General features: G+C 42.7%; 4 protein-coding genes across 8 annotated transcripts in view; 1 reads left to right on the forward strand and 3 right to left on the reverse strand.

Annotated features, from left to right (window-relative positions):
* Positions 1–93: 93 nt before the first annotated feature.
* On the reverse strand, positions 94–4,581 carry bricd5 (BRICHOS domain containing 5). Its single transcript, XM_055890272.1, has 6 exons — positions 4,390–4,581; positions 3,683–3,814; positions 3,332–3,472; positions 3,036–3,143; positions 1,229–1,370; positions 94–614 (listed from the first exon to the last, which is right to left on the reverse strand). Exons 1-6 carry the CDS (start codon positions 4,444–4,446, stop codon positions 520–522), a joined length of 675 nt encoding a protein of 224 aa, XP_055746247.1. The 5' UTR covers positions 4,447–4,581; the 3' UTR covers positions 94–519.
* Positions 4,582–4,861: 280 nt separating this feature from the next.
* Positions 4,862–7,586, reverse strand: pgp (phosphoglycolate phosphatase). The gene is made up of 2 exons (XM_055890271.1): positions 6,652–7,586; positions 4,862–6,344 (listed from the first exon to the last, which is right to left on the reverse strand). Exons 1-2 carry the CDS (start codon positions 7,244–7,246, stop codon positions 6,019–6,021), a joined length of 921 nt encoding a protein of 306 aa, XP_055746246.1. The 5' UTR covers positions 7,247–7,586; the 3' UTR covers positions 4,862–6,018.
* Positions 7,587–8,025: 439 nt separating this feature from the next.
* The window catches only part of grid2ipb (glutamate receptor, ionotropic, delta 2 (Grid2) interacting protein, b), a 45,013-nt gene continuing 38,808 nt past the window's right edge, over positions 8,026–14,230 (forward strand). For all 5 annotated transcript variants that reach the window (XM_055890261.1, XM_055890263.1, XM_055890268.1 and 2 more), the window contains exon 1: positions 8,026–8,643. In XM_055890261.1, coding sequence (XP_055746236.1) covers positions 8,469–8,643 — 175 coding nt within the window. In that variant the 5' untranslated portion in view covers positions 8,026–8,468. The remainder of the gene's footprint in view (positions 8,644–14,230) is intronic.
* Positions 9,199–13,839, reverse strand: zdhhc4 (zinc finger DHHC-type palmitoyltransferase 4). Its single transcript, XM_055890269.1, has 7 exons — positions 13,530–13,839; positions 13,090–13,220; positions 12,887–12,960; positions 11,212–11,390; positions 10,860–10,985; positions 10,390–10,634; positions 9,199–9,630 (listed from the first exon to the last, which is right to left on the reverse strand). Exons 2-7 carry the CDS (start codon positions 13,210–13,212, stop codon positions 9,328–9,330), a joined length of 1,050 nt encoding a protein of 349 aa, XP_055746244.1. The 5' UTR covers positions 13,213–13,220; positions 13,530–13,839; the 3' UTR covers positions 9,199–9,327.

The following is a 14,230-nucleotide window of genomic DNA, read 5'->3' on the forward strand; positions in this document are numbered from 1 at the left end:
CCAGGAACTACCTCAAAGAAGGCTTTGTTTTTTTAGTCTGAAGTGTTGGAAAGAGTCTATATCCTTTCGCTATAGTAAAAGAGACAATCCGTATTTTACACAACTGTTCTTTATTGGAGGGATCAAGTAATTTAACACACTACAATAAACAGGAATGGTTACACACACAATGACTCAACTGCTGTGGGTTGCAGTACAGGAAATAACAAGCACAAAAAAACGGACTCTTATACTCTCAAACTCTGCCACAAGGGAAGGTATTAAACATGAAGGGAGGGTGACGAGGGGAGTCTGCAGATAAACTTGACAGCTTGTTTCCGTCCCTTGGAATGGGAAGGACTAGGGCGAAAGCTTAGAAGGGACTAAGGTAGCTGCAGTATTGAGTCAAAGCTGGCTGCTGTTCCCCGGTTGTATTCAAATAGTTTTTTTTGTAGCCGGCGACTTAGCAGGGATGAGAAGGAGCACTTTGTTTCCCTGTTCAGTGCTGGTATGTGCTGCCTGAGATTGGATGATGGCAGGTCACTCCGGCAGGTAGTAGAAGCAGACAGACACACAGATGTTACTAGGGAAGCAGATGTCAATGCAGAAGTAGACCAGACGCTGTTTACCTGGACCTTCAGAGAGAGGTTTGTTACTGAACATGCAGTTTGGTAGCGAAGACCAACAAAACCCAAGTGGTGTAAAGTAAAAATAGCAGTGAGTTCAGCCTAAAGGTTGTGCTTCTTATTTACTTCTGGCACACTGCAAAGGTCACACAGCACTTCAGTTTAGCATTATGCTAACTAACTGTAGCAGGTAGATCACTAGTGCAATATCTAACCTGCAGTGATGTAAAGATAACTTACTAGAAAATGTCAAGTAAAAGTCACCCAGTAAAATACTACTTGAGTAAAAGTCTAAAAGTTTACTGCTGCGACACTGCAAAGGTCACACAGCACAGTAGGTTAGGATTATGTTTCTCACTCTGCCCTATTCTGGAAAGAGCTGCCAACACACAGGGAGAAAGCTCTCCCTCCCTCAGTCCCTCAGAACTTGTTTTACAAAAGAGCCCCTGGTCTTTCCTTTGTATGAATTATGACTATTGATTTATCCCAGAATTGAATATAAAATTGGACCCACTTTAAAATAAAACAGTCCACAGTTACATAAATGTACATCATTGTATAAATGCCAAGGCAAGTGAATGTGTATTTAGCATGTAGCTATAAATGTGAAGAAGGGTACTCACCGTCTTGTCTCCTGGTCCAGTGGATGGAGCTGTGTCGACACAGAGCCTGTAGAGGCTCCTCCAGGGTGGACACATCAACCTGACTGCCCCCCATCACCCCCAGGAACTCTGTCTGTCTCTGGGTCTCATTCCCCAACAACACCTGGCAGAAGATGAACACATTTCTCTCAGGATTATGAATGATGAGAGCAAGCTAAAGGGACAGCAAAAGAGGAATTATGATTGCATTGCTTGTGAGGTCACCTCAGTGGTTTTTCTAACAACAAATACAAGTTGTGTCAATTAAGATTATATATAAGGATAGAACAGTGCTTTGGCAGACATGAAACTCAAGCTGCCATTATAGAGCAGTATCTCTATTAGATCACTTCAGTGGTCTATGCCAGGTTTACACTCAACCCTGAATCATTCTCAGCTGAACTCTGGTCTCTCTCATTTGGCACAATGGCCATTTAGTAATTGCACCATTTACACTGGTGATGAGTCCGATAGGGACCACTTAAAGTGCGTTATGCCTGAGCGAGCCATCTAACAGCCCGATTCCCTCCACTCTAAAGAGCATTATGCTGCAGAACAGATATTTTGCTCTCAGAAAGGCCCAGCCTTTTCTATGTGGATGAAGTCTATCCATTAAATCAGACACTTAATGACCACAATCAGTGGGTGGTTCTCGTGCTGAAGTATAGTTCTACGAGATACTTAATACCGTGAGAGTCAGAACTCAAATACAAATACAAACACAAACGACTATGTTTCTATCAGATAGCATGGGAAAAGGAAAAAACACTTGGGATTTTGGCATATGTGGCATATTTCTCTTTTGAGTTTATATGCAACTTAAGTCTGTACAACCAATTAATGATTGAACGAGTCCAGCTGCACAATGGCCCATAACTATGGGGTAATGAACCGGTAATTAACTAATGACATGAGTAATCATACACCAGCTCTTGTGAATAAATGAATTATCCTCGGCCCTGATAACCATGATTCAATCTGATATGAGCAAGTAATCGACTCATAAAGTAAAAGCTAATGGGCCTCAAAATAAAATAACTAACAAATACCCAGCAAGGACACCGGTAGATATCGTCATGGCCCTGTAGATACACAGTACCACAGCAGAAAAGCAACAAATTCATTCTGCAATGACCATTGACATTGACCAAACATAGCAAAAAATCACACCTCATTAAAGATGTCCACTGTAGGACTGGCCCTTCCCTCGCTAACCAACCATGGTCTCGCCACTTTCTCCAGCCCAGTGAAGCCTTAACAAACCCAGTAGTCCCCAGACAGAGTGGCCATTGTGCAGATCTGAGCCTCACTGCTGTCCCAACCTGTAAGGGGATCTAGGGAAGAGAGAGGTCTAGGAGGATCAGATGCCCTGAGGAATTCAGTCCTGGAGAGACACTACACTATAAACATGTAAGGCCTTGTTCGGTCTATTACCTCCCACTCGTTCTCTGGACAGAGAGAGGAGGGATGCTAAAATCAACACTCCTAAGTCCAATAGGGTCTGGCTGGCCATGGAGTGAGACAGAGATGGCACTAAGCTATGAGTCACTTACAATTATCCACCCCCACTGCCAACTCACACATTAGTAACAGTGTAAGGTAACAGGGCACCCTCAACTGAGAGCCGGCTGACACAGTAGGGTGTTTCTGCGTACTCTTTAGTTGTTGCCATGCCAATAAGTCCCTATGTAACATATTTCCTTTGCATGGTAACAGGCTCATATAAAGTGAAATCCAAAATAGTATGTTTCATACACTGTTATATGTTGGAAAGGTGAAACATCTTTACCGTTTGCATTGACTGCTGGAGAAGGGACTGCATGTTTTCATAGTCAGATCTCTCCATCTTACTCAGGTAGCAATTCTCCTGGTTCATAGGTTTGTAACATATCAAACCCTGCACAAACAAACATACCATAATGTCAGTTCAGCATCCATTGAAGCTCAGTTCTAGCATGGGAAACTGTTTCTAGACAACCAGCCTTTTACAATGCAACAATGTGGAATAAGGAAACAGCCATTTAACAGAAAGGTTCACTGCAGCTTGCCTCAGTTCAATACACTTTCAACAGTTCTGCTTCTTACATGTTTGATGTCAAAGAGCACGGTGGATGTGTGGTTGGCCGGTGAGGTCACAGAATAGGTCACCAGGTCGTTGTGCTTGTCCACCAATGCTGATTGGTTGATCAGGGTTCCAGTCAGATCCGGAACTGTGATTCTGACAACCTGTAAGGACCACAGTAGAGGGATAGGTTTACTCAATGTAAACTCATTATCAACATTGTGATTGTACAAGTGTGAGCGAATATTTTGTACATCAACCACAGTCATGTGTGCATCTATGTTAGATTGGGCTACAACACCTCACAGTTTTAATGCCAAATTACAAAGCAACGTGTTCCGACAGGTGAATCAGGTGAGAGTTGTGTCTCCCACCTGTGCGTCGGGCTGTCTGACCCATAGATGCCCCCTGACGCCGAGGGCGATGATGACCAGGAGGAGAGTGGCACTGAGGGTCACCCAGAATGCCTTGTGTGGGAACTGGCAGGACACTGTTGGACCCTCGTCCTGAGGAGACCATACACAACAATAGCTTATCACAATCTACATAGCCACTTGTCTAGGTGAGTGTCTGACTGTTTCTGGATTCAACAACATTGTTGACTTCAACAACAAGTTTGTTAAATCTGAAATAGAATGACACACTATACCCTATGACAACGATGGATTCAGCCGGGGGAGGATGGTCAGGGGGGCAGAACATAATGACAAATAATTTGTAGACTGAAAATTGACCGTAAGCCCAAACTAAAACATAATAATTTCAAATCTTGCTTACATTTGTATGCAGTCATGTCTCTCTATATATAATGCTAGGGAATACTTGGGAACAGATTTCCAAAATTTCAATCACTTGGAGCTGATTTCCTGGTATTTTTTGCTCAGAAAACTTGGGGGGGCAAATAAAGCCACCAGTTGGGGACCCTGCTCTGTGAGTATTGCACAAATAACATTACCACAACTTAGTCTTTCTACCTGTATGAAAATAACTTTTCCAAGAGCAACAAAATCATTGAGGCGAATAAAAAAAATCTGACATTTAAGCCACCACTGAGCAAGGTACAGATGAGTCCCACTCCTACCATGCGTTGTGAATCCTCCAACTCCGTGGTTTCTGAACGTTTCCAACACCTCACCATCCTGCGTCCGGTGACTTCTCTTCTCTCACTCCGACTTCACCCTTCTCTCACCTATCTGCATCGAGCTGCGGTCATGACCAGCACTGAGTGAGACGCTCTGCGATACACCTGGCCAACTTCTCTCTCTCGCTCTCTGTAGACCTGTCTCCCCCTCTCCTCCCCCTCACACAGACACACGTGACAGTCCAAACCCTTTGGCCGGCTACCCTCACCCTAGACAATGGACAAAGGGGTGAGACAAACTCACCTCTGTGGACAGGCTCTGTCATCGGCCATGGCAGGGTGATATGAGAAATGGACTGAAGGACCGTCCAGTCGATGAAAGGCCAAGGTGACTTTAAGAGCTTCTGTGTTAATAACACCAGGGTCCAGCACAGCCCACTGTGTTGAAGTTAACGCAATCCACAGGGAAGCCTTTAATTTTGGAAAAGGTATGTTTATTTTTTATCAGTGTTTGATTGACTTGAGTCAAGGTGAATACTGTTGTCAAGGACAGAGGATGATACAGTAGTTTGATTATTGTATTGGCAGTACAGACAATCTAACGTATTATAGACACTTAGTTACTAAGAAGACTGACATTATGTTACATTAAAACACACTTAACAAGATCATTGATTATTGCGCAAACTCCTAACCTAATTGAATGGGAACAAAAGGTAGTTCTATTTTTACATTTACAATACATCAGGATACAATAAGAGTATAACCCAGTTTATGTATACTTCCTCACGTGAATGGGTAATGTAAATGGCAATAAACACAGCATTGGTACAGTGAACATGAGAGTGGACAACATAAGATATATAATTCCTGATGAATTGTCACTGTACTTCAGTTTACTGTATTTCTGCATAGCTCTCTGCCTTGATAAATATTGAGTGACGTGATTTCAAATGTATGCACACAGATGAGGGAAATACCCAAAAGGAGTGTGTACACATTTCCTCCGACTGTGTTTGAGATCATTGCTACAGAGGGATATTGAGCAAAGAACACAGGCCTTGCATAGCCCTTCTTCCTTTTCACCCAAACACACAGCACATACTTCTCTACCATTTCCTGAACAACTCATTTGAAAAAAAATCGAAATCCATTTATCCACACTGGAAATCAGGAGTGGCTAACCCTCGTCCTGGAGAGCTACTGGGTGTGCTGGGCAGGCTTTTGTTCCAGCCCGGCTATTTGTTTCCTTTTTCTGCTGAATTAATGTGGTGCATTACAGCAGGGCTGGAACAAAGGCTTGCACACCCAGTAGCTCTCCATGAGGAGTCGGCTACACCGGCTGTATATCTTGAATATATATATATATTCAGCCATAGCATACTGTAGTTAAAATAACTTTAATATAGGTTTGTTCTGTTGCAGTCTTAGTATAATCGAAGCAGTTGATTAACTCTCTGTACCTTCCTGAATTTTCACATCTGTAATCCGGAAACAAGCCTGGGTTTTCAGACGCACACAGTCCTTAACGGCCCTTTATAATTAATCAATATTAATCAAATTATCATCTATCAAGGCTAAAGTCTCACTGAGATAAAAACCTATTTTTCTTTTCCACACCCTGACTGGTTATCCTTGTAGAGCAGGCAGGAGTTCTGCAATACTCTCTACATAGTAGTCAGGTACCATCCCAAGGCGTTTTGGACAGCCACTCTCCTGATGGGCCTCAGCGTCGGCCACAGTGGACACCCCGGTCAGGGTCAGCAGGGTCTTCAGGCCACAGTTGGACCCCAGCAGAATGTCCGTGTCCAACCGGTCCCCCACCATGAGGCAGCGGGTGCGGTCCAGGCCGAACTGGCTGGCCACACAGTCGTACATGAAGTGGTTGGGCTTTCCCACCGTCTGGGCCTGGCGCTGGGCTGCGGTCTCCACAGCCTTCAGGATACAGCCCGTCCCTGGTGGAGACAGAGAGGGGAAGACATTCAGTGTTGTTGACACATGCTTAAACATACAGTAAGAGATGAAAGATCTGACTTGGGGCAGTGGAAAACCCCTCATGTTATCGCATCACACTGGCTCTCTGTAAGCTACTAAAGATCATTAACACAGCACTCATGTAGCCCCCCTGTATGTGAGCACTACGGACTATGCCAGAGGTCTGGCCCCTTGTGGCACAGATGGTGTGCACTCCATGTGTACAGTAACCACAGTCTTGTTGGCTCATACTCCAGCTGTTATCTCTGCAGACAACATCCTACTTACCTGGGACAGCTTTGCCTCCTTCCAGGGGCAGTCTGGTGTCAGTGTTGGTTCCCACCAGTAGACAGTCAGGGTTGTTGAGGTACTGCAGGGCTCTGTTCAGTTTCATGTAACTGAAGTGCTCATCAAACCCAACAACCACAGCCTTCACCTCAGGGTCCAGAGGTACGTTTGCCCAATCGATCTGGACACCTGATATCAGATCAGGCCCCACACCTGTCTGTTGGATCCCAACCTTTTCTAGTTCCTGCCTCATTGCATTGCTTCCTATGAGATACACTTTGCCCTGTAGTCTGGAGACATGTTTTAGGTACATTGCAGAGCAGTACGCCGTTCCAAACACCTCATCCTCAGTTGCGTTGAATCCCATCAATGCCAGTTTGTCTGCATACATCTTTCTAGTTTTAGTGCTGTTGTTGGTGACGAAAAACACTTTCTTTCCATTCTTCTTGAGCAGGTTGATAACGTCAGGGGCGCCAGGGATCGCCTGATCCCCTCGCCAGATGACACCATCACAGTCAAAGAGGACACTGTCCACAGAATCTAACATTTGCTTTATTAAGGAACCGTTCAGCCGGGTGCATTTTGACACAGCCATTGGGAAAACGTGTGCGTACTGTCAGCTACCGGTATCTCTTGTTCCTCGATCAGTCAGTGTCCAAAAATAACTGGCTAGCTACTGTATGCTACCACTTTCTTGCAGACTAGCCACGATGTTTAGCGCAAAATGTACAAGAACAATCACCCCGAAGAAATATGACACTCAATTTAAGCACGAGTACTATTTCGTTTGATCTTGCAGTTGAATCATTTGGTGTCTTCAATAACGATTTATTGCGAAGTTTCCTGACCTTATATCATTGCATCAAATCCATACTGTAACACACTTCCGCACCGGTTTAAAGTGACAGGAGCATCCACGTGCCCTCTTCCGGGTTCCTTGCTAGGTTCAAAATATACAGGTTAAGGGTGCGTTCGTAAATTAACTTTGGCTATGTACGATTTCAGAGCACTCTCGTCTGTGTGCAAGAGCGCTGAATAACTGATGCATTTACAAACGTGCAACACGTTGAATATGACCATTGTCAGTAAACCTCGGCAAAAAACGTAATTCAATTGTTGCCAGCAGCACAGTTACAGTCACCAACGATATGGATAACATGAAAACAGCCTAACCAGCTCTGCTAGGGCGAGTAAAATGGTCAGAGTGAGGTGTTCTCTCATTTGTGTCTGGAAGTAGCTAGCAAGTTAGCCAACGTTAGCCAGTTAGCTTGGATGCTTGACTGCCGTTGTGAGGTCAGAACGCTAGGATCAACCCTACTCCTCCGCCAGCGCGTCCAGTGTGCGCTCTGAACGCTCCGAGAGCGAAACGCTCTGAATTTATGAACAGACAATCCGGTAACGCTCTGAATTTACGAACGCCAACAGCGCAATTTACGAACACCCCCCCTAGGTTCCTTGCGGATCAACCTCATACTCAACCATCAGCTCTGGGACGTAAAATTGTTTTATGTCTTGAGACATTTTTATTTTGGAATGTTGAACATTTCAAATTCGTGGATCATTCTTCAGGCAATTGACAGATGATGCAAGACTCAAAAACGACCTGGAGGATTTACAAACTGTTACAAAATTATTTTAATATGTAATGCATGTTTAGCCCAAACAATATTTAGTCCATATGAAGAAATATGTTAATGACATCTTGTTTTATATTATGCAGACTCTGGTTAGCTATCTAGTAGCTAACAACTGTCATTAGCTAGCATAGCAATTATAGTAAAAAACGATGTAGCTAGCTAGTTCAATCTCTGAAAAGCATGTTACTTTTTTCAGTTGCCCATGAAGTCCATGCGGGATCAGAAAGAGGAGAAGGGATCATGTCAAATGTCTCAACCTCGGTGATAGCTCAATCATCACCATCGGATTATATAAAGATGTTTCAAGTGGTGTCAAACATTAAGCCCTCGTGGATGGTAGGGCTTTCTGCTTCAGGTGAGCTATTCTGAATTAAGGTACAAGAAAATAGCAGGGTAGAGGTAGTACTGTTATTGAAGTTGCTGTATTTATATGATACATAACTACATACTTTCCAGCAGATTAAGCAATAGAAGCGCTGAGATCTCCAAATAAGAGATGACTATCTGGCTGTAAAGACTTGAAGATAGTTGTTTGGAGTTCTAACACCTTTACCAAATTATTTTGGTTGCTTCTGCCTCTTAATTGACAATAAATCTAGATTACTTTGATTTGGTGTGCAGGTCAATTTGTGCATGAGTTCTGGAGTGAGTGATTAGTATTTAGAACTAATAAAACGTCTCAAGACATATTTCCAAGACGTGTCTAAAGACGTCTTCATTTTAGTCTTAAAGACATGATTGGTGATGGCTGGGTATGTTGTGCAAGCAGTGCGCAAAGCTCCAAATGCATGTCTGAATGAAAATGAATTACCTGTAGGCATGATATGCATCCTTACTTCCTCTAATACACAATTAAACTTGATAGGCATAGATCATCTGCAAATTCATCTCAAGGAACAGACAACAGGGAAAAAGTGTAAACAACCTTTATTGCCAGTTAGAAAAATATTTAAAATCCCCCAAATCCACATACCAACAACAATATCTTTAAAAAATAAATACAAATGACAAACATTCAGTACTGTAGCTAGTGTTGAACTCAATTATCCTTTCTCTGTACGGGACGGAGGGGGAAAAATATCTCCCCCAGGTTTCTAAGCACCCCTCTACTATAGAACCACCTTTTGGACTGGTCAGAGACTGGCAGGCCACAGAGGTGGTCAGATGAAGGTGAGGGGTGGCAGTGCTGGCAGACATTCCCTCGTCCCTTGTACCACTCGTTGGAGGTCTGGTTGACCAGAGCTAGGTAGGAGTGGAACATGGCGTAGCCCGCCAGGAGCAGGAAGACGAAGACCAGGAAGCCCAGCATAAACACGATCCTGGGGAAGGTCAGGAACAGGTGCTGGGGAGAGGCAGAGGAAATATACACCGAGTGTACAAAACATTAACACCTGCTCTTTCCATGAGACTGACCAGCTGAATCCAGGTAAAAGCTATGATCCACTTCAAATCAGTGTAGATGAAGGGGAGGAGAGGAGACAGCTTAAATAAGGATTTTTAAGCCTTGAGATATGGATTGTGTATGTGTGCAATTCAGAGGGTGAATGAGCTAAACAAAATATTTAAGTGCCTTTGAATGGGGTACGTAAGTAGGTGCCAGGCGCACCGATTTGTGTAAAGAACGGCAATGCTGCTGGGTTTTTCCACACTCAACAGTTTCCCATGTGTATCAATAACAGTCCACCACCCAAAGGACATCCAGCCAACCTGTGGGAAGCATTGGAGTCAACATGGGCCAGCATCCCTGTGGAATGCTTTCGACACCTTGTAGTAGAGTCCATGCCCTGCCGAATTGAGGTTATTCTGAAGGGAAAATGGGCGTGGGGGAAGAGTTCTTAATGTTTTGTACACTCAGTCTATATGTGGGAAGTGAATTTAAAATATAATAAAAAATAAATAGTACATCTGTAAACTGAGAAAGTGTGTGGTGATTTCTGTGGCACATTAATGGAACTAGATAGGATTTAATTCATGACATTCATATTTAAATGAATTAAATCAGACTTGCTGGGTTTAAACAGGCAGAAGGAAATACTAACTCCATGTAAACATCAGGCACCGATATCATTGTGTGTGTGTGTCTGTATGTCTAGTCTTTCACCTGTATGACAAAGAGCATCCCTGCCTGCTGTTGCTGCCCATCATCATCTATGTAACGGGCTTGTAGGATGCCTGACCGCATTACAGCGTGCAGTAACATGTCCACCGTCAGTAGTGCCATGTCTGCTGCCATGGCACACACACTCAGCAGGTAGAGAAGGAAGTACCGGGTGTTCTGAGCGCCGATGCAGTTGTTGACCCAGACACAGTGGTGGTCGAAGCGCTGTACACACCTATTGCAGACTCCTTGACAAAACAAGGGGAACACATTGGCTAGTCAATACAGTTTAGAGCAAATAATAGTAGCAGTTATACATTATTATTATGTAACAATACATCTTAGGATGTTATACGCTGTTCTGAGAAGTATAGTTTATAAACTGTACTATGCCTATATAGTAGACATTCAAAGGTACAGTATTAGATCTAATGCCTGTGACTAAAAGCCAAAGGCCAATCTGTACTACTTACTACAGTGTTTGGAGCGAGCAGGTTTGACCAGCTGACAGGTTGGACAGCAGACTCCTGGGTGGAACATCCTCTTGTCATATGGGTATACTTGGAGCTGACCAGCATGTCGCTTCTTTGTAACTGTACCTACAGAGAAAGAGCGTACTTAAATTATATTCATGGTAGGATTGTATTGCACAATACAATGTGCATCCATAAGAGTTTATAAAAGGACTAGCAGGAGCCTGTTCAGTAGGTGTCATGATATTCCTCAGGAGGAAACTTTACAGAACGTTCACTTCAGATAATACATTACTATGTTGTGATTTTCTGTCTACTAAATAGGCCCTAGTCTGGGTTATAGTTGACTTACCAGGTTCCCTTCTAATGCAGAGGTAGAAGAAGCAGGATTTGACCACCAGTAGAACATAAGGGACTGATAGGCTGGAGAGAGTGGTGTCCATGTCCCTGCAGTATCCAAACACCTCATAGGTGAACTCTGTGTACACGGCGCCCTCCAGTAAGATATGGAGATAGATAAACATTCTGTTCCTATGAGGAGACAATGGCAAACAGTTAAGAGGGACTGTGTTTTTTTTAATCTATTCAATATAACAATTTTCAAAACTAGGGTTGACCCCATTTAGTCGACAGGCTGTTGTTCAACCGATCATTTTTTAGTTGGGAAGTTGCAAAAAACAAATCAATTCTGCCATGTCAAGAAAACAAACAAATCAAGAAAACAAATCAATTCTGCCATGTCTTGATTGACGCCTGTGGGCTAATCCATTGCAGAGGCTGCGGGGATGGCACACCAGTAGTACATTTCCCTTTAATTCCCATAATTTCTAATCTACAAATGTTTATTTAGTTACTGTAATTTCTGTTAATGTCAATATATTATTATTTTACAATTCTTATTGTTAAATGACAACTTTGTTTGCAGAGCACACAACCTAGGCTACACTTGTGAGAAACAAGTTTAGGTTTGTTTCATTCCATTTACGAGTTGTCAAATGTAGGCTTATAAATGTGCCCATTTGGGGATCTGATAGTATTTCTGATTGTCTTAACTCACCACCACTAATGTGCTGTAGAGCTTCTAAAAATATATATTTTCAATTCAAAACAGCAAGTATTTTTTAATATTCATTGAGAACGACAATAGTTCCTCAATCTTTCCAGCTCTCTCCCTTGCGATAACCACTCGGTGTAAAAGAGAAAGAAAATGTAATTCTCTGATCAGGTGGAAAATTCATAAAAAAGAGACCTACCTGAAATTATTATCCCTTGTACAAATAGCCTACAGCTGTGTCTGTCCGGAGCTCACTGGTGTGGGAAACTGAGAGTCCAACATTTTTTATACAATGTTGCAAGTTTGTTAGCAGGGCTGAATGGACCAATAAATCGGGATATGTTCTACCTGCAATGTTGTAATTTGTTGGCTTTTTTATATAGGCTATTTTTACATAGTTGGCAATGTCAATAGAAGTTACTTCTAGATTTGTATAGCCTCATTTTCATAGCATTTTTATTAATCACACATGACAATGATTTTGCGATATGAATACTTTATTATAAAACAAATGAAACAGTTCCACGAAAATGTAATCATAACTGGCACGCAGATCGGTAGAAATGGTCAAATAAATTGACACTCCAAATGTAAAAGGTTGCTGACCCCTGGTGTAGCCCATTACCGGCGATTTTGCGAGGGTAATGGCAGAATCTGCGAAGTCCAGCAGTAGTGGGAGGTGGTAGTTCGGGAACATGTTTTTTTTCTTCTGGTTAGGCTATCTCTGGCTCCCTTAAGTCATGTGTGTGTCTTAATTATTTAATCACAGTGTGCTTAAAGCGTCAGACAAGCTCAGTAGACTTCATATAGCCTTTTTGATTCTATTAAAACACATACGGTGTGTCTATATATGGAAAACTACACGTTTTAAAATTTCAACCAGTCGATTGGTTGAAAGAACAGAAGACTGTTCAGTCAGGACAGTCCTAAAAAATAAAACATTTAAGTTGTGATTTCCAGGTTGTTCACTTACCGTTGATGAAATAGCATGTGCAAGGTCCTCTGTGTAAAGTTTTGAAGCCATAGTGGTGTCCAAGGTGCTATTACCTGTCAAACAAAATAAGAGCATACTTTCATAAATGAACATCTCTATGGTTATGGCTATAATTACAATGGCGCTATAGCACCACTTTGTGTACCTTTCGAGAAGTGCCGTACTCTGGTACACTATCTTACCTTTGTCACCGAGTCGAAAAGTAAACCAAAAGGAGTTTGTTGCTGACCAGAATATTTACAAACCAAGGCAATGCAGGTCAGCACAACCACCACATAGATAGCAAATAGTGTGAGGAAATCCATTTGTTAACCTGTCAGAATAGGAAACATGTCAGGAACATCGTAGGAAACAGCCTACTGTTAGATAACTGGCTGTCAAGAACCGACTGACTAGAAATAACTAACGTTAACTAGCTAACTTATCATCGTAGTGTAAGTAGATGTAATTATTAAACCTTTGCTAATGTTAAAAGACGCAGGTGCTCAGGTTGGTTAGCAACGACAGGTTAACAAGCTTAGCAGCTAGCTTGCTTCCTTCCACATTTCACTGATATAACTAGCTTAGTTGAACAGTAGCTGAGAGTTAGCTACTTACTTAATCGAGTCACCTTGTTACTTACCCTCTTTGTGGGATGTACAATTCATAATTTAAATGTGTGCCTTAACTAGCGTTGCAGTAAACTTCATTAACTTCCTTGGACCATTTTCTTGCACGGTGTGGGTGTCTTCACTTCCGTAGCATTCTTCTTCTTCATCGGTCAGATCGGTGGAGTTTAACAGCGCTTGGCATCCAACTTGTCGCATTACCGCTCCCAACTGGACTATAGTATAAATCCATTATACTTTGCGATACAAAATGGAAAACTTCCGTAGCATGTTGCTAACGTTTCTAACATTGTTTTTATAGCGCAGCTGTTCTTCTACTACTTTACATTTGAATTGGCAGATCGCAACCGAGAGGTGCATATACCGCCACCTATTGTACTGTAGTGTAAGGCCGGTGAAAAGGGAAGAATAATTGCCCTATCAACTAACCCTACACCTCTTAAAACCTCACCACTATTCCACTACTTGGCCCTATCTGATCCTACACCAACCCGACTGCCTGGGAGGACACCAACCTTAATAAACCAACCTTTCTGAAGCACATGTTATTCCTATCACTCTCTATTAGCCTCGGCCTACTCACAAGGGAGCCTCTTAGGATCCCTCGCCCTGGACCCATCTTCCTCTACTACTCTCTTTACTGCCTCAGCATATGACAATGAGCTGATCCGGGCAACCTCAACCTGTCTTTCTCTCACCAGACACTTCTAATCTC

Source organism: Salvelinus fontinalis, chromosome 30 (genome assembly GCF_029448725.1).
Source record: "Salvelinus fontinalis isolate EN_2023a chromosome 30, ASM2944872v1, whole genome shotgun sequence".
Classification (NCBI taxonomy): domain Eukaryota; kingdom Metazoa; phylum Chordata; class Actinopteri; order Salmoniformes; family Salmonidae; genus Salvelinus; species Salvelinus fontinalis.

Bases quoted from the DNA above. Each gene is read 5' to 3' on its own strand.
- bricd5 (XM_055890272.1), bottom strand. From the start codon at position 4,446: ATGGTGAGGTGTTGGAAACGTTCAGAAACCACGGAGTTGGAGGATTCA. The intron at 3,473-3,682 runs GTGGGAGACACA...TGGTCCTTACAG, and splicing joins TCAGACAGCCCGACGCACAG to GTTGTCAGAATCACAGTTCC. The intron at 3,144-3,331 runs GTAAGAAGCAGA...TTGTTTGTGCAG, and splicing joins TGCTCTTTGACATCAAACAT to GGTTTGATATGTTACAAACC.
- pgp (XM_055890271.1), bottom strand. From the start codon at position 7,246: ATGGCTGTGTCAAAATGCACCCGGCTGAACGGTTCCTTAATAAAGCAA. The intron at 6,345-6,651 runs GTAAGTAGGATG...TGTCTCCACCAG, and splicing joins AGGAGGCAAAGCTGTCCCAG to GGACGGGCTGTATCCTGAAG.
- zdhhc4 (XM_055890269.1), bottom strand. From the start codon at position 13,212: ATGGATTTCCTCACACTATTTGCTATCTATGTGGTGGTTGTGCTGACC. The intron at 11,391-12,886 runs GTAAGTGAACAA...GTCTCCTCATAG, and splicing joins CACATGCTATTTCATCAACG to GAACAGAATGTTTATCTATC. The intron at 9,631-10,389 runs GTGAAAGACTAG...GCCTCTCCCCAG, and splicing joins GGATGCTCTTTGTCATACAG to CACCTGTTCCTGACCTTCCC.